Genomic DNA, 26175 nt, shown 5'->3' on the forward strand with positions numbered 1-26175 from the left:
TATCACTCTTTTTCTATGACTCTGAACAAAAATACATTTCAAGGACATTTCTTCCAACCAAACATTTATTTTATCCAAGAACTTGCTGCCCAAGATATGTCAAAAACATGTTATATTGTTTGTGTTCTGACCTTCAAATAACAGGAAGCCGGGGGAAAAGCATCTAATGCGGGCCAGCCCACATAAACTTGGTTAAAATGACCTCTAACACAGGTTGGAATCTACCATAAAACATAACCACTGTGATAGTTGGTCATAGGATGTTGAAAAAAACAAAAGGGAAGAAGCAGTTAGGCAGGCAGAATGACAACATAAAAGCTTAGAAAGTTAGAATGTATGTAGTTCTCATCTTCTTTCTGACAATGTTTTTATTTTCCTAAGCTGCTTTTATGAAAAGGGAACAGTGCTTCAGCTCCAGTAGCTGCAACTGCAGATGGGGAAGTGAGTGACAGAGGAGACTCGAGAGACTAGTGAGACTGGAGAAGGGCAGGGGTCCATTTTGCTGTTCACGTCATCTCCCATGTCACGGCTAACATTAACAGCATGGTGGTCAGCTCCAGTGCCTCATTGCAATAGGCTGCATCTGCTAATAGAAATAAATAAGCATTAGTTTGTCTTTAGTAGAATGACTTACGTTGACCTTGCAAAGAATTGAGTTTCCTTTTGTCCATTCTCTCTATGCATACCAACAAAATGCTGTCTTCCCTTCTTAAGTCTGGGGTTTTCTGTAAAAACAGAGAAAATAAAGTCATATGGATGAGGAGAGGGGGTAACTTGACATAGAGAACCCTTGACATAGAGAACACACACACCAAACACGATGAGCCGCGTGTGTGTGTCAGTGGATCCCAGAGGGTTCTGGGCAGTGCATCGGAACATGGAGCCGTTGAGCTCGGCTGGTACTCTCTCAAGCACCAGCTCCCTCCCATTATGGTCCTCTCTCCCGTCCAGCAAATTACCTCCCACCCTGGTCCAGGTGAACAGTGGCTCGGGGAACACCATATTCTGAAGAGTGCATGGGGAAAAGCATCCTTTGTAAATAATGTGTGTATGAGATTGAATACATTCCAGCCGGACTGCACATAATCACTGATACACAAATCACCTTGCATCCCAAATAATTACTCTGTGATCAAGATGATCGATTATGTGCCTTGCCAGCTCATCTTACTCAAACTGATCCAATCAAACACACTGAATGACTTTCATCCAAATGTATCTACCAGTTAGCTGTATTCTATAGTCATAGATCGCCACCTGTTGGTGAAGTGTTATATTTTTGAAGAAGGTTCACTTCCAATGATTGTGATATGTGGTTGTCTTTCCTACTACAGTTTAATGCACTTATTGGTGCAAATAGCACTTCTCATCTACTCACCCCCGTGGAAGAGATCTGGAGGCCCTGAACTGTAATGCGGACAGTGTCTCCTACTTTAGCCTTACCAGGCGACATGGAGAGTTTGGGGCCCCTGGGAGCAGCTAAAGGGAAATAAAATATAAACAATCAATGTTACATATTTTTTTATCTGATCTAATCTAATCTTTAATATTTTAACAAAATTGTCACATTTACATTTTGGTCATTTAGCAGACACTCTTATCCGGAGCGACTTACAGTCACTGCAGTCAGTAACAAATCACTTCTATTATTTTTTCCTTATTTGTCACATAAACTATTTACAAAGAAATAAATGCAGCAAGTCATCTATACTGAACAGAAATATAAATGCAAGATGCAACAATTTCAATGAGTTACAGTTCATATAAGGAAATAAATAAATTAGGCCCTAATCTATGGATTTCATGACTGGGCAAGGGCACAGCCATGGGTGGGCCTGGGAGGGCATAGGCCCACCTACTTGGGAGACAGGCCCAGCAAATCAAAATGACTTTTTGCACACAAAAGGGCTTTATTACAGACAGAAATACTCCTCAGTTTAATCAGCTGTCGGGGTGGTTGGTCTCAGACAATTCCGCAGGTGAAGAAGCCGGATGTGGAGGTCCTGGGCTGGCGTGGTTACACGTGGTCTGTGGTTGTGAGGCTGGTTGGACGTACTGCCAAATTCTCTAAAATGACGTTGGAGGTGGCTTATGGTGGAGAAATTAACATTCAATTCTCTGACAACAGCTCTGGTGGACATTCTTGAAGACAGCATGCCAATTGCGAGCACCCTCAAAACGTGAGACCTCTGTGGCATTAGGTTGTGTGACAAAACTGCACATTTTAGAGTGGCCTTTCAATATCCCCAGCACAAGGTGCACCTGTGTAATGATCATGCTGTTTAATCAGCTTCTTTATATGCCACACCTTTCAGGTGGATGAATTATCTTGGCCAAGGAGAAATGCTCACTAACAGGGATGTAGACAAATTTGTGCACAAAATTTGAGAGAAATAAGCTTTAAGTGCATATGGAAAATTTCGAGGATATTTTATTTCAGCTTATGAAACATGTGACACTTTACATGTTGCCTTCATATTTTTGTTCAGTATATATTCTCTGTATAAGCTTTCAGCTATTTTTGAATAGCTATTTTTGATTATGAAAAATCTCCACTATATCTAGTAATCCACTCATACTTACTGATATGAGGTTTGCCATGTATTCATCATAAACTGATGCCCGTGGCTGTACTGCATACAGAACATAGTGTGTGTAGGTGTGTGTGTGTGTGCTTATGTGATTACATATGTAACGGTGTAAAAAATAGCTGATCTGCCGTGAGATTTCTAATGCGTTTCTAAGGAGAACTAATGGATGCTCTGAACAAATACTCCATTAAGGATCATCCTCATTACGTGAGTCACTGCCTCTAAATAGTCGCTGGCTGCTGCTGGATCCTGAGCTAAAGCATATGAGTACCGTATACTCCTGTAGTTAGCTGATGCTTTGGGCTGGGAAGTGATTGTTTTCTGCCATTACTGAATGCATTATCTCTAAGTATGGTTGTGTGTGTGTATATATATATATATATATATATATATATATATATATATATATATATATATATATATAAAATGTATTCATTTAACCTTTATTTATCTAGGCAAATCAGTTAAGAACAAATTCTTATTTACAATGACGGCCTACCCTGGCCAAACCCTAACCCGAACGGCGCTGGGCCAATTGTGCACCGCCCTATGGGACTCCCAATCACCACCGTTGTGATATAGCCTGGAATCGAATTGCGCCACTCGGGAGCCATATTCCCTAAATTCTGTTTTCAGATGCCACATTCTCTAAATTCAGTTTTCAGACACCATGGACATTTCCCATTAATTCAGGAAAAAATGTAATCCTATAGTGAATTTGGACTTTAACAATTATTTTGGAAATATATTATTTTGGAATATAAACCGAGTGGTTTGAGCACAGAATACTGATTGGCTGAAAGCCGTGGTATGCTACGGGCATGATTAAAAAAATACTTTTACTGTTCCAAACACAATAACAGAACACACAAGCACCCTCAAACAGACATACTGTACATACCAGCAGCGGAGAAAAATAGTAGAGAACTGTGTCCCTCACAATCACACTACTCTAAAGGTACTTGTTTAACTTGAAATACGGCATTAACCAGACTGTTGCAGTAAGTGCAAACAGATTTGGAGACCGGACCTAAAACATATGACCATAGTTGAAAAGATTCTGAAGTTAAACCTGAAGTTTATAATAGCAATAAGGCGGGGGTTTGTGCTATATAGCCAATGTACCACTGCTAAGGGCTGTTCTTAATCGCGACGCAACGCGGAGTGCCTGGATACAGACCCTCGGGCCTTATTGCTTAATTATACCATGGCGTTGTTGAATATTTATTTCTGATTGGTTTGAAGGGCATTCTAGAGTGTGCATTATTTCCCTATTACGCACAGTATGTTTGCACGGTATAATTCAATGGCTATAGTTCATTCTAATATGTTCTATGTTCGAGCTGCTTTTGAAAGCAAAAGTCGTATTGAAAACATTGGTATTGTTGAATTAGATTTTCATAATGGCAAGCTAGGACTGATGGTTTGATTGGTTAAACTCGCAAGTCTGTTTGCTTGGTTACCACGGCAACTACTGGCAGCTGTCTAGTATACTTGTAATGCTAGCTACTTCAGTGGATGTTGAACACATTTCTATCTAGCGGCAAATGTATTAAATTATAGCCATGGTATAAAAGGGATAATCAACTCTGGGCTCTATGCGTTCTCTGTAAAATAATGCAACTCTGTGCAAGGTCAGTCTACAGTCGTGGCCAAAAGTTTTGAGAATGACACAAATATTAATTTTCACAAAGTCTGCTCCGCAGTTTGTATGATGGCAATTTGCATATACTCCAGAATGTTATGAAGAGTGATCAGATGAATTGCAATTAATTGCAAAGTCCCTCTTTGCCATGCAAATGAACTGAATCCCCAAAAAACATTTCCACTGCATTTCAGCCCTGCCACAAAAGGACCAGCTGACATCATGTCAGGGATTCTCTCGTTAACACAGGTGTGAGTGTTGATGAGGACAAGGCTGGAGATCACTCTGTCATGCTGATTGAGTTCGAATAACAGACTGGAAGCTTCAAAAGGAGGGTGGTACTTGGAATCATTGTTCTTCCTCTGTCAACCATGGTTACCTGCAAGGAAACACGTGCCGTCATCATTGCTTTGCACAGAAATGGCTTCACAGGCAAGGATATTGCTGCCAGTAAGATTGCACCTAAATCAACTATTTATCAGATCATCAAGAACTTCAAGGAGAACGGTTCAATTGTTGTGAATAAGGCTTCAGGGCACCCAAGAAAGTCCAGCAAGTGCCAGGACCGTCTCCTAAAGTTGATTCAGCTGCGGGATCGGGGCACCACCAGTACAGAGCTTGCTCAGGAATGGCAGCAGGCAAGTGTGAGTGCATCTGCACGCACAATGAGCGAAGACTTTTGGAGGATGGCCTGGTGTCAAGAAGGGCAGCAAAGAAGCCACTTCTCTCCAGGAAAAACATCAGGGACAGACTGATATTCTGCAAAAGGTACAGGGATTGGACTGCTGAGGACTGGGGTAAAGTCATTTTCTCAGATGAATCCCCTTTCCGATTGTTTGGTGCATCCGGAAAAAAGCTTGTCCGGAGAAGACAAGGTGAGCGCTACCATCAGTCCTGTGTCATGCCAACAGTAAAGCATCCTGAGACCATTCATGTGTGGGGTTGCTTCTCAGCTCACTCACAATTTTGCCTAAGAACACAGTCATGAATAAAGAATGGTACCAACACATCCTCCGAGAGCAACTTCTCCCAACCATCCAGGAACAGTTTGGTGACGAACAATGCCTTTTCCAGAATGATGGAGCACCTTGCCATAAGGCAAAAGTGATAATTAAGTGGCTCAGGGAACAAAACATCGATATTTTGGGTCAATGGCCAGGAAACTCCCCAGACCTTAATCCCATTGAGAACTTGTGGTCAATCCTCAAGAGGCGGGAGGACAAACAAAAACCCACACATTCTGACAAACTCCAAGCATTGATTATGCAAGAATGGACTGCCATCAGTCAGGATGTGGCCCAGAAGTTAATTGACAGCATGCCAGGGCGGATTGCAGAGGTCTTGAAAAAGAAGGGTCAACACTGCAAATATTGACTCTTTGCATCAACTTCATGTAATTGTTAATAAAAGCCTTTGACACTTATGAAATGCTTGTAATTATACTTCAGTATTCCATAGTAACATCTGACAAAAAATATCTAAAGACACTGAAGCAGCAAACTTTGTGAAAATTTATATTTGTGTCATTCTCAAAACTTTTGGCCACGACTGTACATATTCTTTCTGTTTTCAATGAGACATTAGTATGGTATCCAGCTGATTTTCATGGTCAAACCAGTTGGGGAGCCTGGTATCTGAGGAAGGTAGAAGGTGGAAGGGCATGCTCTGGTCTGGTACCCACACAGAGTGACCTCAGCCTGCATGGGCATGGACAGAGCTGGATGCTTGACCTCGCAGCTGAACAGGGCGTCGTTGTCTAGTTGGGGGTTGAGGCTCCAGGTGAGCATGGCTCTGACCTCCATGGTGCCATCGCTGGAGACCTGCCGCCTGTGCTGGAAGTAGTAGAGCGGGTCTGTGCTCTGCACCCAGCGGGGGAACTCCCGGCTTACCACCGTCTCTGGGATCACCTCTGTGGTGGTGGGGCTGGGCTCAGACCCCTCCACACCGCCAGGCTCACCCAGGGCCCCTGGTTCCTCCCCGGCCCCTCCTGTCTTCCCTGTCCCTCTGGTCCCAGGGGTGTCATGGTCCAGACGGGGGGGCTTCCCCTGGTCCTGGTCCAGCAGGGAGAGGGACTTCTTCAGCTTGGTGTCATCCAGATCTCTGCTGATCAGGGGCCTAGAGCCCCGTAGACCTGCAATGCCCCTTCCCTGGGACTGGCCCCCACCACCCTCCATAATAGAGGGGAACACCTCGATCAGCTCGCTGTCACGCTTGAAGTACACCTGAGAGGGGAACGACATCGTAAGAGCCCGTAACAACCAACACTAATCATTTCAACAGTGCAGTGAGTGTTCTTACTTCAAAATATATTCTAGTAGGAGTACTTTTGAGTAGTTTGCATGTGGGTAGCCGAGGAACTCTCAACTCTTCTTTTATATCGAGGCCATCAGTCGATTCTTGTAAAAATGTAGATTCTGAAAACACTTAACCTGTACCTATGTTCATCCTTTAAAACTGCGATCCTTTCGCGGGGTCCTGAAATTCATACTTTTAATAAAAACATTTAGCAAATACAACCATCAACTTTTTCCTCATTGCTCGTACTACTTAAACTGAGATTCAATTAGACCTGTGCTATCCAGTATCCTTGGGAAGTCCCTACCCCATTGAAGTTGACATTTTAAGTGGTTACGGTAAGAGTTTAGGTTAGGGTTAGGTAAGGTTATGGTTACGGTTAAGGTAAGGTTAGGATGTCCCAAGGAGCCCGGATAGCACGGACCCAATCTCAGTTTACGTAGTACGTGCAATGAGGGCATTTTTACTTATTTATATTAACAAACAAATATCAACAAACAAAAGAGAAATAGTCACATGCAAACAAGCATACATACTAACTTTTTACAATGCCACAAGCATACATAAACTTTTTCCATGGGCAGGAATCCTAAACAAAGAAATGGTATTCATAAATAATACAAGTTTAAATTGCCTTTTTGTTTTCCATTTTAGTTAAGTAGTGCCATATTATTTAAATTAATTTATAAAGTAAAAAAACTAACATTTTGAATTAGACCATTTGCATGTGTGAATATTAAATGTACCTAATATTATTAGCAGTTGAATGAAATATACTACATCTTTATCAACGTCAGAATTTCTCAAATAAATCATTACATCAAAACCATTAAATTGTACAACCTATCATGTTTTCTTTGTAACACAGTTCTTTATGTCAATCCTAAAAAAAATCTACTATAAATACAGGTAAAGAACAAATAAAAAATGATATCCTTCTCCATTCCACAGAAATCACAATAATAGTCAATATTCAGTTTGCATCTTTCTAAAACATGTTTCACAGGATAAATGATATGTACCATTTTAGATGAAACTTCCTTTACCTTGTTAATGATACAATATTTGTTAGGAATTTCCTATGCTTTCCCCCCATTGTATATCACCATAGATAAAAAAAATCTTGCTGAGGGAAATGTAGTATCACAGACAATATTCCTAATCTGTTTATTACAACATTTACTTTGAGGGTATTAATTTAGCTAATTAATATATTATTTTCATTTAAATCTACTTACATCAACCATAGAGGAATACAAAAATTATAACAAATAATTTTGGAATTGCATCAGAAACAATTGCATATTTTTTTCGGGGTTATTGGAATTATAAATTTAGGAAGATATTCCCCATATGAGAGATATCATCCTCATTCAGTAACTAGCCAACCAAAATTATTTTATTCCCAAACCAGTTACAAAAAAAAGAGACATACAATTTTCAAATATCTTTGATTGTTTCATAGAAAGTATCTGTCTGGGTACAAAAAAAAGCTAAAAGTGCCTGATTATGGAATTCGGCCAATTCTACAGGGGGTTTATCAACATCAAAACATCAACATCAACATTACACCGAAGCTAAACCAGCAACAGAGTCAAATAACTACTTAGGGAAGACATTCCAAATAGTGTTCTGGTTCTTAATATACACTGCTCAAAAAAATGAAGGGAACACTTAAACAACACAATGTAACTCCAAGTCAACCACACTTCTGTGAAATCAAATTGACCACTTAGGAAGCAACACTGATTGACAATAAATTTCACATGCTGTTGTGCAAATGGAATAGACAAAATGTGGAAATTATAGGCAATTAGCAAGACACCCCCAATAAAGGAGTGGTTCTGCAGGTGGTGACCACAGACCACTTGTCAGTTCCTATGCTTCCTGGCTGATGTTTTGGTCACTTTTGAATGCTGGCGGTGCTTTCACTCTAGTGGTAGCATGAGACGGAGTCTACAACCCACACAAGTGGCTTAGGTAGTGCAGCTCACCCAGGATGGCACATCAATGCGAGCTGTGGCAAGAAGGTTTGCTGTGTCTGTCAGAGTAGTGTCCAGAGCATGGAGGCGCTACCAGGAGACAGGCCAGTACATCAGGAGACGTGGAGGAGGCCGTAGGAGGGCAACAACCCAGCAGCAGGACCGCTACCTCCGCCTTTGTGCAAGGAGGATCAGGAGGAGCACTGCCAGAGCCCTGCAAAATGACCTCCAGCAGGCCACAAATGTTCATGTGTCTGCTCAAACGGTCAGAAACAGACTCCATGAGGGTGGTATGAGGGCCCGACGTCCACAGGTGGGGGTTGTGCTTACAGCCCAACACCGTGCAGGACGTTTGGCATTTTCCAGAGAACACCAAGATTGGCAAATTCGCCACTGGCGCACTGTGCTCTTCACAGATGAAAGCAGGTTCACACTGAGCACATGAGCACACGTGACAGACGTGACAGAGTCTGGAGACGCCGTGGAGAACGTTCTGCTGCCTGCAACATCCTCCAGCATGACCGGTCTGGCGGTGGGTCAGTCATGGTGTGGGGTGGCATTTCTTTGGGGGGCCACACAGCCCTCCATGTGCTCGCCAGAGGTAGCCTGACTGCCATTAGGTACCGAGATGAGATCCTCAGACCCCTTGTGAGACCATATGCATGTGCGGTTGGCCCTGGGTTCCTCCTAATGCAAGAAAATGCTAGACCTCATGTGGCTGGAGTGTGTCAGCAGTTCCTGCAAGAGGAAGGCATTGATGCTATGGACTGGCCCGCCCGTTCCCCAGACCTGAATCCAATTGAGCACATCTGGGACATCATGTCTTGCTCCATCCACCAACGCCACGTTGCACCACAGACTGTCCAGGAGTTGCCGGATGCTTTAGTCCAGGTCTGGGAGGAGATCCCTCAGGAGACCATCCGCCACCTCATCAGGAGCATGCCCAGGCGCTGTAGGGAAGTCATACAGGCACGTGGAGGCCATACACACTACTGAGCCTCATTTTGACTTGTTTTAAGGACATTACATCAAAGTTGGATCAGCCTGTAGTGTGGTTTTCCACTTTAATTTTGAGTGTGACTCCAAATCCAGACCTCCATGGGTTGATAAATTTGATTTCCATTGATAATTTTTGTGTGACTTTGTTGTCAGCACATTCAACTATGTAAAGAAAAAAGTATTTAATAAGAATAGTTCATTCATTCAGATCTAGGATGTGTTATTTTAGTGTTCCCTTTATTTTTTTGAGCAGTGTACTTCAAAATTCTATTTATTTTGAAAGTGCTACAGTTGAAGTCAGAAGTTTACATACACCTTACTTAGCCAAATACATTTTTAAACTCAGTTTTTCAGAATTATTTATTTCAGCTTTTATTTCTTTCATCACATTCCCAGTGGGTCAGAAGTGTACATACACTCAATTAGTATTTGGTAGCATTGCCTTTAAATTGTTTAACTTGGGTAAAACGTTTTGGGTAGCCTTCCACAAGCTTCCCACAATAAGTTGGGTGAATTTTGGCCCATTCCTCCTGACAGAGCTGGTGTAACTGAGTCAGGTTTGTAGACCTCCTTGCTCGCACACACTTTTTCAGTTCTGCCCACAAATTTTCTACAGGATTGAAGTCAGGATTTGTGATGGCCACTCCAATACCTTGACTTTGTTGTCCTTAAGCCATTTTGCCACAACTTTGGAAGTATGCTTGGGGTCATTGTCCATTTGGAAGGCCCATTTCAAATCAAATCAAAGTTTATTTGTCACGTGCGCTGAATACAACAGGTATATGTAGACCTTACAGTGAAATGCGTACTTACAGGCTCTAACCAATAGTGCAAAAAAAAGTATTAGGTGAACAATAGGTAAGTAAAGAAATAAAACAACAATAAAAGACAGGCTATATACAATAGCAAGGCTATAAAAGTAGTGAGGCCACATACAGACACCGGTTAGTCAGGCTGATTTGCAACCAAGCTTTAACTTCCTGACTGATGTCTTGAGATGTTGCTTCAATATATCCACATACTTTTCCTACCTCATGATGCCATCTATTTTGTGAAGTGCACCAGTCCCTCCTGCAGCAAAGCACCCCCACAACATGATGCTGCCACCCCCGTGCCTCACGGTTGGGATGGTGTTCTTCGGCTTGCAAGCCTCCCCCTTTTTCCTCCAAACATAATGATGGTCATTATGGTTTCATCAGACTAGAGAACATTTCTCCAAAAAGTACGATCTTTGTCCCCATGTGCAGTTGCAAACCGTAGTCTGTTTTTTTTATGGCGGTTTTGGAGCAGTGGCTTCTTCCTTGCTGAGTGGCCTTTCAGGTTATGTCAATATAGGACTAATTTTACTGTGGATATAGATACTTTTGTACCTGTTTCCGCCAACATCTTCACAAGGTCCTTTGCTGTTGTTCTGGGATTGATTTGCACTTTTCGCACCAAACTACATTCATCTCTAGGAGACAGAACGCTTCTCCTTCTTGAGAGGTATGATGGCTGTGTGGTCCCATGGTGTTTATACTTGCGTACTATGGTTTGTACAGATGAACGTGGTATCTTCAAGCGTTTGGAAATTGCTCCCAAGGATGAACCAGACTTATGGAGGTCTACAATTTTTTTCTGATGTCTTGGCTGATTTCTTTTGATTTTCCCATGATGTCAAGCAAAGAGACACTGAGTTTGAAGGTAGGCCTTGAAATACATCCACAGGTACACCTCCAATTGACTCAAATTATGTCAATTAGCCAATCAGAAGTTTCTAAAGCCATGACATAATTTTCTGGAATTTTCCAAGCTGTTTAAAGGCACAGTCAACTTAGTGTATGTAAACGTCTGACCCACTGGAATTGTGATACAGTGAATTATAAGTGAAATAATCTGTCTGTAAACAATTGTTGGAAAACTGACTTGTGTCATGCACACAGTATATGTCCTAACCGACTTGCCAAAACTATGACTCCAACCTAAGTGTATGTAAACTTCCGACTTCAACTGTAGTTAGAATATTGAAATCAAAAACCTCAAGTCCTCCTTGTTCTTGGGTATTACTGAGAATATCTTTCCGTAGATGGTGAGGCTTGTTCCTGAAAATAAGATGATAAAGAATCTTATCTAAGTCCTCTACAATTTTAGTGGGTAAGTCAAGTGATAGAGAGACATAAACCGACCTGGATAACCTGTCAGCTTTGGACAATAAAACCTGACCATATTATGAAATATCTCTCAGTAACCAGAGTTTCAATTTCTTCTTGGTTTTCTCAATAATTGGGTTAAAGTTTAAATTACTCCTTTGTTTTTCATCCTTGCATATAACAATTACAAGATAAGTTACCTTATCTTTAACTGGGATACCATATACTTCCCGTAAAACACAGTCCTTTAGTGGAAATAAGACTGATTTATTGATATACATTTTCAAACCTGAAACCAATAACAACTCTTCAATACAGGAAACTGCTTTAGAAAACTCATTCTGGTCTCTCAAAAATATGGTGATATCAGCCAGTTGACATAGTTTAAATTTCTGCTGAAATACATTGAAAACTCCCTTTCTTGATATGAAGAGCCATAATTTGAGTAACCAATAAAAATACAAATGGACTAATTGGCCAGCCCTGCCTAATGCCACGCCCAATATCAAATCTTTGGGATGTCCAGTGAGCTAATTTCACAGATCTAGTACAACTACTGTGTAAAGTTTGGACTGCTTAAAAAAAAAAATCACTAAACCAAACCCAATAAAACAGATTGCTTTGAACATAAACTCATATGCTACAGTGTCAAAAGCTTTATAAAAATCAACAAAGATGCGAAAACTATCAAGGATGAGGTCCTTATAATCAATCATATCCAAGATCAAACTGAGGTTACTACTAATGTGTCAGCCATGCATAAAACCATATTGTTCTTCATCAATTATATGATGTAAGCCTTGTTTCAACCTCTTAGCAAATACATTGGCAAATAACTTTCCATCATTATTCAACAGGCTAATCCTTATTAGTTTTGGGAGTCAAAGTAATTACACTGTGCTTTACGGAAGCCGGTAACTCCCCTTTTTCTTGAAACATAACACGAATGAAAGAAATCAATCCCACATACCCTAGAGAGGTTAAAGGTCTTACTCACATCGGCTGCGGAGAGCGTGATACACAGTCTTCTGGAACAGCTGGTGCTCTCATTCATGTTTCAGTGTTATTTGTCTTGAAGTGAGCATAAAAGTAGTTTAGCTCGCCTGGTAGGCTCGTGTCGCTGGGCAGTTCTCGGCTGTGCTTCCCTTTGTAGGCGGTAATGGTTTGCAAACTCTGCCACATCCGACGAGCGTCAGAGCCGGTGTAGTATGACTTGATCTTAATCCTGTATTGACGCTTTGCCTGTTTGATGGTTCGTTGGAGGGCATAGCGGGATTTCTTATAAACTTCCGAGTTAGAGTCCCGCTCCTTGAAAGCGGCAGCTCTAGCCTTTAGCTCAGTGCGGATGCTGCCTGTAATCAATGGCTTCTGGTTGGGGTATGTACGTACAGTCACTGTGCGGACAACGTCATCGATGCACTTGTTGATGAAGCCAATGACATATGTGGCGTACTCCTCAATGCCATCGGAGGAATCTCGGAACATATTCTAGTCTGTGCTAGAAAAACAGTCCTGTAGCTCAGCATCTGCTTCAAATGACCACTTTTTATTGATCTAGTCACTGGTGCTTCCTGCTTTAATTTTTGCTTGTAAGCAGGAATCAGGAGGATAGAATTATGGTCAGATTTGCCAAATGGAGGGCGAGGGAGAGCTTTGTATGCGTCTCTGTGTGTGGAGTATAGGTGGGCCAGAGTTATTTTTCCTCTGGTTGCACATTTAACATGTTGAGAGAAATTTGGTAAAACAGATTTAAGTTTCCCTGCAATAAAGTCCCCGGCTACTAGGAGCGCCACATCTGGGTGAGTGTTTTCTTGTTTGCTTATGGCGGAATACAGCTCATTCAACACTGTCTTAGTGCCAGCCTCTGACTGTGGTGGTATTTAAACAGCTACAAAGAATACAGGTGAAAACTCGCTTGGTAGGTAGTGTGGTCTACAGCTTATCATGAGCTACTCTACCCCAGGCGAGCAATAGCTCTAGACCTCCTTAGATATCGTGCACCAGCTGTTGTTTACAAAAGTACATAGACCGCCGCCCCTTGTCTTACCAGACGCCGCTGTTCTATCCTGCCGGTACATTGTATAACCATCCAGCTGTATGTTGATATTGTTGTCGTTCAGCCACGACTCCGTGAAGCATAAGATGTTATTCGTTTTTAACTTCTTGAGAATACAGGGGGTGCTGTTTCGCATTAGCATAATTGCCTCTACAGATTAAACTGCCTCTTATTCAATTATTGCTGTTACTATATGCATATAACCATATACCATTGGATAGAAAACAAGCTATGGTTTCTAAAACCGTTCCAATTTTGTCTCTGAGTGAAACACAGGTCATTTCACAGCACTTTCCCTGAGCCAGAAGAAGATTGCAAGATGTGTATGCTCGCTTCAACGCTCTGCCTATATATGGTCATGCCACCTATGACCCGAAACACACTTCATTCTTCTTCCTCTGGGTGTCAGGAAGTTGTCAGAGGAGAAATTTTTTGTTTATCTTGTACTGACGTGAAATAAGACCTATTTCTTTAGCGTGACCGACAACTTCCGGTTTCTGAAACGCGCGTTTTAGAGCTGCCATTGTCTTTTGTTATGCTGACGTTACGGATGAAAACTATCTCCGTCTCGAAGTTTGTTTGATACATGTGACCATATCACCGTAATGTATGTTTTTTCAATATAGTTTAATCAGATTATTAGAATTTTTTCGGGAGTTTTGCCGTGTTCCGTTCTTTGAGTTTTTTAACTTTGGACAGGGACCGTGCCAGTCGACCAGTACCCAGGCTAAATGAAGAGGGGAAGTTGCCATTGTGAATGGATTGAACGACTCATCAGGACTAAGGACACCTTGATCAACATTCTGAGGAAAGATCAGCAATAGTAAGAACCAATTTACGATGTTATTTCATATATCTGTCGTGCATGTGAACTGGTCGGGCGCGTCCAGCTGGTTCTGGCTGGCCTGGTTATGCTAATTTAGCGCTACATTTTGTTTTCGCTATAAAACATTTAAAAAATCTGAAATATTGTTTGGATTCACCAGATGTTGGGCTTTCAATGTCTGTACGCTGTGTATTTTTTCTGAAATGTTTTAAGACAAGTAATTAGTTATATAACGTTGGTCTCTGTAATTGTTCTAGCTGCATCAGCACTATATCAGATTGCAGCTGCAATGTAGAACTGTGATTTATACCTGAAAAATGCACATTTAAAAAAAAAAAACTATGCTATACCATAAATATGTTATCAGACTGTCATCTTATGAATTTGTTTGTTGGTTAGTGGCTATCAATATCTTAGTTTAGCCGAATTGGTGATAGCACCTGATGGAGTAAGAAACTGTTGGAGTAAGAAAATGGTGTCTTTTGCTAACGTGTTTAGCTAATAGATTTACATATTGTGTCTTCCCTGTAAAACATTTAAAAAATCTGAAATGGTGGTTTTATTCACAAGATCTGTGTCTTTCATTGGGTGTCTTGGACTTGTGATTTAATGATATTTAGATGCTACTATTTAATTGTGACGCTATGCTAGCGATGCTAATCAGTGTGTGGGGGGGGGGGGGGGGTGCTCCCGGATCCGGGTTAGGTACTCTGTAGAGGTTAATGTCCCGTTGGTAGTTTAATCTTCTGAGTAACTCGTCAATTTTATTCTCCAAAGATTGCACGTTTGCTAGCATAATGGAGGGAAGTGGGGGTTTATTCGATCGCCTACGAATTCTCAGAAGGCAGCCCAACCTTTGACCTCTCTTTCTCCACCTTCTCTTCACGCAGATCACAGGGATCAGGGCCTGTTCCCGAGGAAGCAGTATATCCTTTGCGTCGGGCTCGTCAGAGTCATGAAAGGAAAAAAAGGTCCTTGGTGAGTAATCGCAGTCCTGATGTCTAGAAGTTATTTTCGGTCATAAGAGACGGTAGCGGCAACATTATGTACAAAATAAGTAAAGAAATATGTTACAAACAACGCAAATAAACGAACAAAAAAGCACAATTGGCTGGGGGCACGTAAAACGTCTGCCTTCTTCTCCGGCGCCATCTGGGGAAGTAAATACTCTGAAGCAACAGTGCACAACACTGAAAACGCAGGTTGCAAAGCTGCAACAGCCTTCCGCTCGGCCTCCGGAACTGTTGACCTGCAAATGTCCTTCACTTTTGCTTTGATGTTCTCTTTTTGCGATTCCATAAATTTGAAGATTCCATCTCTGACTGTACCGGTCAGTCTCGTTAACCTTTGACTCTATTTCTGTGAATTTCTTCTCCTGTTTTGCAACGTGAGTTTTCAGTGTTGCGTACTGCTGCTTCAGAGTATTTACTTCCTCAGCATGGTAATCAATCACTTTCTTCAGGTTAACGATGATGACAGTGTTCTTTTTCACAAAGTCCATGATGTCATCTGCGCTCTATTTGATGTTAGCCGTGAGGATGCAGACAATGTTGTCCTGTAGCTGGCTCATTGATGGTTCCCTTCTCTGGCTCTTTGGAAGTTGCTTTGTGGTATTCGGGTATGAATCACATTCACCCCCCTTTTCTACACTACAACCATATGAATGAGTTTCAGCAATGCCTTTTTCTCCTTGAAAGTCGCAGCATCCATTATCTCAGCAACAGTTTAGTTATGTCCTGACTCCATGCTGCTAGCTGAAACTTTTCGATAACTATCGTAGCTAACTTGTTCGTTGGAAATCATCAAAATATTTATATGATTTGATTAATGAAACTTATTCGAAATAGCTACACTGTATGGCTATATATATTTATTTAGTTTTGCAACTGCAGCCTACATTTATAAACTTTGTGAGAAAACCCAAAAATTGTTCCTCAGCTAGACATTTTACTACCTCCTATGCCACCATCTTGAGCGCCCCCCCAGTTGTAAAGGACAAACATAGTGTAACGACCCTGGGTTTATATGCCACTTGAGCATGCTTTTGTGGCACATTCGACAGCGTTTGTGGCACAGTCGATAGCGTGCTGGACGTCGGGCTAAAAGTTTGAGGGTTCGAGACCTGCTCCCTGCTGTTTCATTACCACCCTGCATACCACTGCTGGCTTGCTTCTGAAGCTAAGCAGGGTTGGTCCTGGTCAGTCCCTGGATGGGAGACCAGATGCTGCTGGAAGTGGTGTTGGAGGGCCAGTAGGAGGCACTCTTTCCTCTGGTCTAAAAAATATCCCAATGCCCCAGGGCAGTGATTGGGGACACTGTCCTGTATAGGGTGCCGTCTTTCGGATGGGACGTTAAACGGGTGTCCTGACTCTCTGAGGTCATTAAAAGATCCCATGGCACTTATCGTAAGAGTAGGGGTGTTAACCCCGATGTCCTGGCTAAATTCCCAATCTGGCCCTCAAACCATCATGGTCACCTAATAATCCCCAGTTTACAATTGGCTCATTCATCCCCCTCCTCTCCCCTGTAACTATTCCCCAGGTCGTTGCTGCAAATGAGAACGTGTTCTCAGTCAACTTACCTGGTAAAATAACGGTAAAATAAAATAAAAATAAAATTACAATAGGTACAGGTAACTGTTCTCAGAATTTACATTTTTACAAGAATTGACTGATGGTGGCTCAATGTTGTTGCTAGCAAATCGCGGTGCCAAAAAAACTCAACTCCGTCTCGATATAAGAAGAGAACGGAGTTGAGCGTTCCTCAGCTAGCATGTGGGCAAGCTCACCATAGGGGCTGGTTTTCCTCCCATGACGATGCAGATTAGAGTGAAGTTCTGGGCCTCGTAGCGATTGAAGGGGGCCGGGCAGTCTGCTGCCACTACAGAGATGGATTTAGGAGGCACTATGGAGGAAAAGAAGGAGCCTAGGACTAAAACGACAAAACCATCCACATATAGGCAAAGTTTGTCTAGTATTTTCAGTTACCACCCTCCCAGTATTTCCCGAAGGGCAACTTTAAAAAAAAAAAAACTAAACTAAAACATGTTTTTCATGTCTGTACTTGATGACAGAAAGTAGTCTTCTGTGCATTTCCTACATCTCAACAGTAGAGGGAGGCAGGTGATAAAAATGCTGATAGTGGTGGTAATGAAAATGGCTAAAACACAAAAGAATCGTGGATGCAGGACAAAGGCTACAAAACCTTCCATCCACAAAATCCTATCCAATACCACATGATCATATCTATATAACATGAATTCTCTTGAATTGTACCCATGACAGTGAGCACAATGGTGCCTGAGGCTAAGACCACCCTGTCTCTAGAGGCCTTGTCGTAGATCCCCACATGGCACTCATATGGTCCATCATCTTCCATCTGCACCTCAGGGAGCCTGGCAACACAACAGCAAACCCAGGAAGATAACACAAGTACAAGATAGGAGTTTTACAGCACTTTTCCATACACTCAAAACCTTTATAAGATCAAATAAAAAAGGCAAGATAAGCCTACACATGCAAGTGAAAACACTGACCAATGCTCTTTTTCTTGAGGCTGCAGACTACTGGTCAAGCTTACCGGACAGTTGATTGGTAGACCAGGTCTTCTCGTCTGCGGAAGTCCTCCATATGGGAGAAGTTGCTGTTGTACATGGCATCGTAGGTGAAGATCTTCTGCTTGGCACTGCCACCCTCTGTCACCTAGAAAGTTAAAGAATACATCACACACCCTGGGCATGTCAATAATAAACAAGCTTTCTATACAAAACTATCAATGCACACAGTTATTATTTTCCAATTCATGAAGCCTAGAGAGATATGAAGCCTCTTCTTTAATCAGTTTAGTTAGTTGTTACTAGATGTGAATTTCACAGTGGGGAGTTAATGGGAATTTGAATTGAATTTTCACAAGGAGCTTATTATAATAATAATTTAAGAAATCTTATGAAACCTAGTAGCTCTTCAGAAGTCAGATGGCTTGTTATGTACTGTATCTAAAGCTCTGTCTCTTCTGAACAAAGCTTTGATGCGTTTGAATTGAAGTGTCAAAGGAAAACAGTAGATAACAATGTCGGTCTAGTCAAAAACATCTCATGGAAGTAAACACAAAATATGTGCTGTTGCAAACAACCATACGGTCCATTCAGGGACACCAAGGCAACCCTACTCACCCGAAACCACACAATCTCTCGCAGGTTGCCATCTGTCCTGAAATTGCACTTGAGTGTCACCGTGTCTCCAATGACAACGGGAGGGAGGGACTCAAGAGTGACCGTTAAATAGCCTGTGGTTCAAAGACAACAAGTAAAATATCTGTTACACAGATTTCCAAACGTATTTCTCCCCACAATGTATTGTCCACTCCCTTCTATGAAACCCATAGCATAAACCAGCGCAAAACATGCTATAGGCATTCATTAGACATAGAATAGAACAACGTTATGATTCCTAATGGCAAAATCAAAGATTGTTGCTATACTTCTCAAATGATTATACCTCCCTCTCTCTGTAGCGTTGGGAATCAAACCTTATCAGCTAGCTGTAATGGATTATTAATAGTGCATTATCAAGGTTATGTAGCCAAAGCATCATCTATTTTGTCTCATGCAGGCAATTACAGGTTGGGATAGCAATATAATGTACACACTTTTTCCCCCTTTACTTTAATGATTAATTAGTGCTGATTTTACACACATTTTCAGAAATGTGTCTTCACATGGTATTAAAATGTTTATCTTATCCGTCCACTGTGTCCGCATTGTGACCACATTTCATGGTCCCTCCCTGTATGCAAATAATTTCACAGCTTTTCTTTCAAAATCTAATTTATTTGAAGACATATTGTCAATGGTAACACCAGTCAAGGATTTTATAGGGCGGGATAATGATGATTTAAATGGTTTCACTGTCCAGATCTGTCTACACTTGTAAGATATCCAGACACAATGCGTGCCTGACCACCTCCGGAGGTGGTGATCACAATCAGATCATAATGCGTCTCTTAATCATCTACACCTGTCTAAAAATGTTGGCACAATCAGAATGTGGACAAGAGCAGGACAAAGGATGCATGTTAAAACCAGTGGCACCACTAGTACATGTTGATGGTTGTAACGGCAGCCTTCCCTCTCTTCACGAGAAGATCTGGGTCTGGGTGGGCATCTGTCCGCGGTGGCGGCTCCGGCGCAGGACGAGGCCACCACTCCACCATTGTCCCCCTCCTTAGCGTCCTTTGAGTGGCGACCCTCGCCCCCGACCTTGGCCTAGGCATCTTCACCAAGTTCCCCACTAGATTGAGGAGACAGCTCAGGACAGAGAGGTAGCTCAGGACAGAGAGGTAGCTCAGGACAGAGAGGTAGCTCAGGACAGAGAGGTAGCTCGGGACAGAGGGGCAGCTCCGGACTGAAGGGCAGCTCCGGACAGAGAGGCAGCTCTGGACTGAAGGGCAGCTCCGGACTGAATGGCGGCTCCGGACTGAGGGGCGGCTCCGGACTGAGGGGCGGCTCCGGACTGAGGGGCGGCTCCGGACTGAGGGGCGGCTCCGGACTGAGGGGCGGCTCATGACTGAGGGGCGGTTCATGACCGGAGGGCGGCTCATGACCGGCGAGCGGCTCATGACCGGCGAGCGGCTCATGACTGGCGAGCGGCTCATGACTGGCGAGCGGCTCATGACTGGCGAGCGGCTCATGACTGGCGGGCGGCTCATGACTGGCGGGCGGCTCTGGCGGCTCCTGACTGGCGGGCGGCTCTGGCGGCTCCTGACTGGCGGGCGGCTCCTGACTGGCGGGCGGCTCTGGCGGCTCTGACGGCTCGGGACAGACGGGCGGCTCTGACGGCTCGGGACAGACGGGCGGCTCTGACGGCTCGGGACAGACGGGCGGCTCTGACGGCTCGGGACAGACGTGCGGCTCTGACGGCTCGGGACAGACGGGCGGCTCAGATGGCGCTGGGCAGGCAGGCGGCTCAGATGGCGCTGGGCAGGCAGGCGGCTCAGACGGCGCTGGGCAGGCAGGCAGCTCAGACGGCGCTGGGCAGGCGGGCAGTGCAGGCGGCGTTGGGCAGACGGCCGACTCTGACCTGCTGAGGCGCACAGTAGGCCTGGTGCGTGGTGCCGGAACTGGTGGTACCGGACTGGAGACACGCACCTCAGAGCGAGTGCGGGGAGCAGGAACAGGGCACACTGGACTCTCGAGGCGCACTATAGGCCTGGTGCGTGGTACTGGCACTGGTGGTACCGGGCTGAGGGCACGCACCTCAGGGCGAGTGCGGGGAGAAGGAACAGTGTGTACAGGGCTCTGGAGACGCACAGGAGGCTTGGTGCGTGGTGCTGGAACTGGAGGTACTGGGCTGGAGACACGCACCATAGGGAGAGTGCGTGGAGGAGGAACAGAGTTCTGGAGACGCACAGGAAGCCTGGTGCGTGGTGTAGGCACTGGTGGTACTGGGCTGGGGCGGGAAGGTGGCGCCGGATTTACCGGACCGTGAAGGCGTACAGGAGCTCTTAAGCACCGAGCCTGCCCAACCTTACCTGGTTTAATGCTCCCCGTAGCCAGGCCAGTGCGGCGAGGTGGAATAGCCCGCACTGGGCTGTGCTGGCGAACCATGTGCCATGTACACCCGCCCGAGGAGACGCACTGGAGAGCAGATGTGTTGAGCCGGCTTCATGGCACCTGGCTCGATGCCCACTCTAGCCCGGCCTTTAGCACCCCCCCAAGACATTTTTGGGGTTTCTTCTCGGGCTTCCTGGCCAGCCGTGTTCCCTCATAACACCGGTTCCCCTTCTCAGCTGCTTTCGCTCTCCTAGCTGCCTCCACCTGTTCCCATGGAAGACGATCCTTACCAGCCAGGATCTCCTCCCATGTGTAGCAACCCTTTCCGTCCAACACGTCCTCCCAAGTCCATTTCTCCTGGTCCCGCTGCTGCTGCTGCTGCCGCTGCTGCCCGTTGCTACGCTGCTTGGTCCGAAATTGGTGGGTGGTTCTGTAACGGCAGCCTTCCCTCTCTTCACGAGAAGAGAGGGTGTAACAGGGATCGGACCAACACGCAGCGTAGCCAGTGCTCAACATGTTTAATTAAACGATAAACAGTGAACACTTACAAATACAAAATAACAAAATGTGGCAAACCGATACAGCCCTATCTGGTGCAGAGAAAACACAAAGACAGGAAACAACCACCCACAATCCCCAACACAAAACAAGTCACCTATATATGATTCTCAATCAGGGACAACACAAAACATCTGCCTCTGATTGAGAACCATATTAGGCCAAACATAGAAACGGACAAACAAGACACACAACATAGAATGCCCACCCACCTCACGTCCTGATCAACACTAAAACTAGCAAAACACATAAGAACTATGGTCAGAACGTGACAATGGTACTCTTTTTCTCCCATTGGTGTGGTCTTAGTGTGTGCTAAGTGCTGTGGCTCTGTCGGGGTAAAAAGGTCAGAATGATGAATTAAAAGCCAACCTGTCTCCTAAACAAGTCAAGAGAGGATATAGTGCTTAGAAGCACTAATCTCTATCTCTACCCTGCACAGGCATCTGAGGCCACAGAAACCTAGTAGCGACCTCGTTCTCTGAGAATTTATACACTGTAATGAATGATATGTTTTCATTTGCACTTTCATAAGCGCATTCTGTGGCAGAAAGAATCTCAACTAGCTTTAACTTAAGTAAATATTGTGAGTGTTGTAGGCTGCGTTTAGACAGGCAGCACAATTCTGAAACTTTTTTCACTAATTGGTCTTTTGATCAATCAGATAATCTCTGAAAAAAGATCTGATGTGAAAAGATCTGATGTGATTGGTCAAAAGACCAAATAGGCTGCTCTTATACAGGGAGCCCAATTCAGATTTTTTTTCATCCCACTAATTGGTCCTTTCACATCAGATATTTTTCAGAGCTGTTCTGGTTGGTCAAAAGAATAATTAGTGAAAAAAAGATCAGAATTTGTGCTGCCTGTGTAAACGTAGCCACGGTGTTATATAATAATGCCAGTGTAGCATTCCAGCCCCTCCCTCCCACCTTGGCCTCTACACCCTGACATCATGGTGGATTATTTTTCACCATGTTTTTTCCCGCTAATCCCCCAGCTTTTCATCTACAGACCCAGCCATTCGGCACATCGCTATGCGTCCTGCTCCAGATACTACATGGATGGGAGGAGAGGGCTGGAGGGTCTTGTGCTACATACTCACATTAAAAACATAAAAAATAAACAGCAGCTCCTTGGAGCAAAGAGAGCTGACACTCAACTCTGTAAGCGTGAGTCCTGTAGGTGAAGGCAAATATTTTTTAACTCAGGTGTTTTTATGATGTCCGTCGACATTTCTTAAAGCGGCCATTCCCACTAAGAATCTACAATCCAAATCATGGTGGTATTAGATTATATGGTGATCAGAGAATTAGAGCCTGGCGTTGTGAGTCTTGATTCTTCAGAAAATGGGCTCACTCAAGGCATAATGTGGTTGATCCCTACAAGCATTGACTCAGCTACTGCAAATGGGAAGGGGGGGGGGGGGGGGGGGGGTGAATAAAGCACAGACAGAAAGACAGAAAGGCAGCAAGGAGATGACTATCTCTCTCTTTCTCTCTCCCACTCACAGACCAAGTTGATCTCACGAGCCGCTGGAGGTGGAGTGCCATTCGTCTGGCAAGCAAGACTAAAGACCCAGACGCACGCACGCACGCACGCACACACACACACACACACACACAGATGCTTGAAATAATACATATCCTCAGTGTTTTTGTTGCTGGCATTGTGTTAGGGCCTAGAGCCTTGGGGCAGTGGAATTTAATCATTTTAGAGGACAGATTACCTGTAAAATGGGTCAGCCAAACAAACAGCCTTTATCCCTCAGATAATCAATCAAAAATCTGGATTGAGTAACTAGGACTGTGACATCATAGCCTCACTGGCAGCAGGCAACTTTTGTTTACATCAAACATGTATTAATATGAGCACTCAATGTACAGACACTGAAGCAAATCTCCTCAAGGACAAAGATCTTCAACTAATCCTTTTGGATGGCTGTCAATGACTTGACACTGTTTATAGTCAATCTAGGCTACTGTGTAATGAGTTTCAAACATGTAATCAAAGAACATCTACACCCTATAATCATTGGAAAGTTAATTCTGCAGGGTTGATAGCTTTAGCCTATCACATAAGTATGTGTCTGTCTGCATGTATATATATATATATATATATATATATATATATACTGAACAAAAATATAAACGCAACATGCAACAATTTCAAAGATTTCACATGACTGGGCAGGGGTGCAGCCATGGGTGGGTTTTGGAGGGCATAGGCCCAACCACTGGGGAGCCAGGCCCAGCCAATCAACAACAAAAAACATTGACAACAGAAGGGCTTTATTACAGAAAGAAATACTCCTCAGAACCCCCCCCCCCCCCTGCCCCCCCCCACCCCTTCAGATAGGAAACCGGATGTGGAGGTCCTGAGCTGGCGTGGTTACATGTGGTCTGCGGTTGTAAGGCTGGTTGGATGTAATGCCAAATTCTCTAAAATAACGTTAGAGGCAGCTTATGATACAGAAAATGAACATTACATTCTCCGGCAACAGCTCTGATGGACATTCCTGCAGTCACCACGCTCCCTCAACTTGAGACATCTGTGGCATTGTGTTGTGTGACAGAACTGCACATTTTAAAGTGGCCTTTTATTGTCGCCAGCACAATTGTAATGATCTTGCTGTTTAATCAGCTTCTTGATATGCCACTACTGTCAGGTGGATGGATTATCTTGGCAAAGGAGAAATGCTCACTAACAGGGATGTAAACAAATGTGTGCACAACATTTGAGAGAAATAAGCTTTTTCTGTGTATGGAACATTTCTGGGATTTTTTATTTCAGTTCATGAAACATGGAACCAACACTTTACATGTTGCGTTATATATTTTTGTTCAAAGTATATATAAGTATGTGTATCTATATATGTACTGTATGTGTGTATATATATTTAGGTGAAATAGTCTACTGCATTGAGCTTTAGAAATAAAATAAAAACGTTTTAGCTAATAAGAACAAAATGCTCCTTATAGTATAAAAAACAGACTTACCAACTGCTAAATCCAAAATATATACAATGAGACATTGAGAAAAAGCACAACTCATCTTCACCGTTAGTGTGTGAGGTCAAGTTTACATTCCATCTACTTTTAGGCGAAAAATCACCGATAATGTGTCATCCACCGTGTCTGCGGCACGGGGTCGGGTGCCCTTTCGGAACGCTTCATTCTGCACCGGAACGCAGACCTACTTTTCTGTTTCTGTCAAGCGAGCAGTGAGAAAAATATGTCCTCTTCCCGTTATTAACTCCTGAATAGTCAGAGGATTAAAAAAAGGAACAGATTTGAATGAACTCTCTCAACACACGCCACACGCGTAAGAGCGCGCACACAAGAACAGATAGGCGCGCCAAATCCAATCAGGAGACAGACAGTTGCCTCATGTTAGTGCTATGAAATATAGGCAAAATAGCTCATTATTCGTTTAGATTATTTATTTGTATGTAATTATATAAAACGTTGGCTACAGTATGAAATAGGGACATACGTTGAGGGGGGAAAAGCATGTAGCCGCTCTGTGTCCAAGATAACAGTATATTCGCTCGTACCTCAACTGCCTCCCAAAGTCATTCACTGAGTTTGCAAAAATCCCAAATTAGCAAAAATGAAGAGCTTGAAGACCATGAACTATTTATTCCAATAACAACGTGACATACTGTAAAACGAACTGTCCAATAAGTATCTTCAAATAAGTTCCTTCAATAAACAGTGTGTTTATTGAAATGGAAACCAGGGCATTTAAAACAATTCTCGCAGAATAAAAGGACATTATTACACAGAGTATGTTGATCATCAAGTTGATTTATGACAAATTGTATATGTAGAATTCCCTTTCTCCCAAAAGTGGGATACATATCAGTGGTGTGCTGTACCTATAATTTACATTAAGTTCACTGGTAACATTTTCCATTAATGTACACTGTAGCCCTGTCCTGCAGTCAATCACCAAAAGCGCCCTCTTTGGCCTCATGGGTGGAATTGTATTAGTATTTTTCATAATTTCATAATTAATAAAGCTTATTGTAAAAAAACACAGACAAATCCGATCTTTCTATGTCAAACAATGTTGTTATATTTCAGTCTTCTGTGATGTATACAAAGTGTAATATTGGGATGCAAACTCAAAATTGAATACATTTCAACTCTATATCTGACATGGTGCAGGTGCCTTCTTTATTTTAAGCCCATAAATATGTGTGTGAGGTGTATACTCTTTTTCAAAGTAGATTTGTTTAAGAATACCAAGAATCACAATGATTTAGCCCACTGCAGTAATTAAGGGGTTGTAAATGTTTTATAAGTCATTCATACACATGCCCCCATACACCCTGACTATACAATACCACTAGCTGTCATGTTCTGTGTTAGCAAAACACATGATACACTGGCAAAATGAGGGAATTAGAAAGACAACAAGCAAATCCAATCTTGTGTTCATAACTGTCACTTTTCAATTAATTATCAATTATCCTTTTTCTAAGAACACGTTTAAAAGATATGCAAAGTCATATTTGGTGAGCCTCCTCAAATCACATTTGA

The 26175-nt window shown here is 43.1% G+C and overlaps 1 protein-coding gene across 3 annotated transcripts; it reads right to left on the reverse strand.

Annotated features, from left to right (window-relative positions):
• Window positions 1-47: 47 nt before the first annotated feature.
• LOC129830275 (immunoglobulin superfamily member 21-like) lies at window positions 48-24985 on the reverse strand. Of its 3 annotated transcripts, none has more exons than XM_055892730.1 (10): window positions 24628-24985; window positions 18695-18807; window positions 18103-18224; window positions 17799-17917; window positions 17312-17427; window positions 5918-6458; window positions 1379-1479; window positions 813-1005; window positions 687-725; window positions 48-583 (listed from the first exon to the last, which is right to left on the reverse strand). In XM_055892730.1, the coding sequence occupies exons 1-10, from the start codon at window positions 24680-24682 to the stop codon at window positions 507-509; spliced, it is 1476 nt and encodes a 491-aa protein (XP_055748705.1). In that variant the 5' UTR covers window positions 24683-24985; the 3' UTR covers window positions 48-506. The 3 variants fall into 3 exon arrangements, with proteins under 3 accessions (XP_055748705.1, XP_055748706.1, XP_055748703.1); XM_055892731.1 differs by having other exon boundaries at window positions 48-586; window positions 24689-24984; XM_055892728.1 differs by having other exon boundaries at window positions 48-586; window positions 24628-24984.
• Window positions 24986-26175: the final 1190 nt, after the last annotated feature.

This window comes from Salvelinus fontinalis, chromosome 31 (genome assembly GCF_029448725.1).
Source record: "Salvelinus fontinalis isolate EN_2023a chromosome 31, ASM2944872v1, whole genome shotgun sequence".
Classification (NCBI taxonomy): Eukaryota; Metazoa; Chordata; class Actinopteri; order Salmoniformes; family Salmonidae; genus Salvelinus; species Salvelinus fontinalis.

What these genes read in the sequence shown, in the direction of transcription:
- LOC129830275 (XM_055892728.1), bottom strand. Translation starts at nt 24,682, where the DNA reads ATGAGTTGTGCTTTTTCTCAATGTCTCATTGTATATATTTTGGATTTA. An exon ending in GTCTACCAATCAACTGTCCG is followed by an intron (nt 17,918 to 18,102) that starts GTAAGCTTGACC and finishes TTGTGTTGCCAG; the next exon opens with GCTCCCTGAGGTGCAGATGG. An exon ending in GCAGGCTGAGGTCACTCTGT is followed by an intron (nt 1,480 to 5,917) that starts GTGGGTACCAGA and finishes ATTTCCCTTTAG; the next exon opens with CTGCTCCCAGGGGCCCCAAA.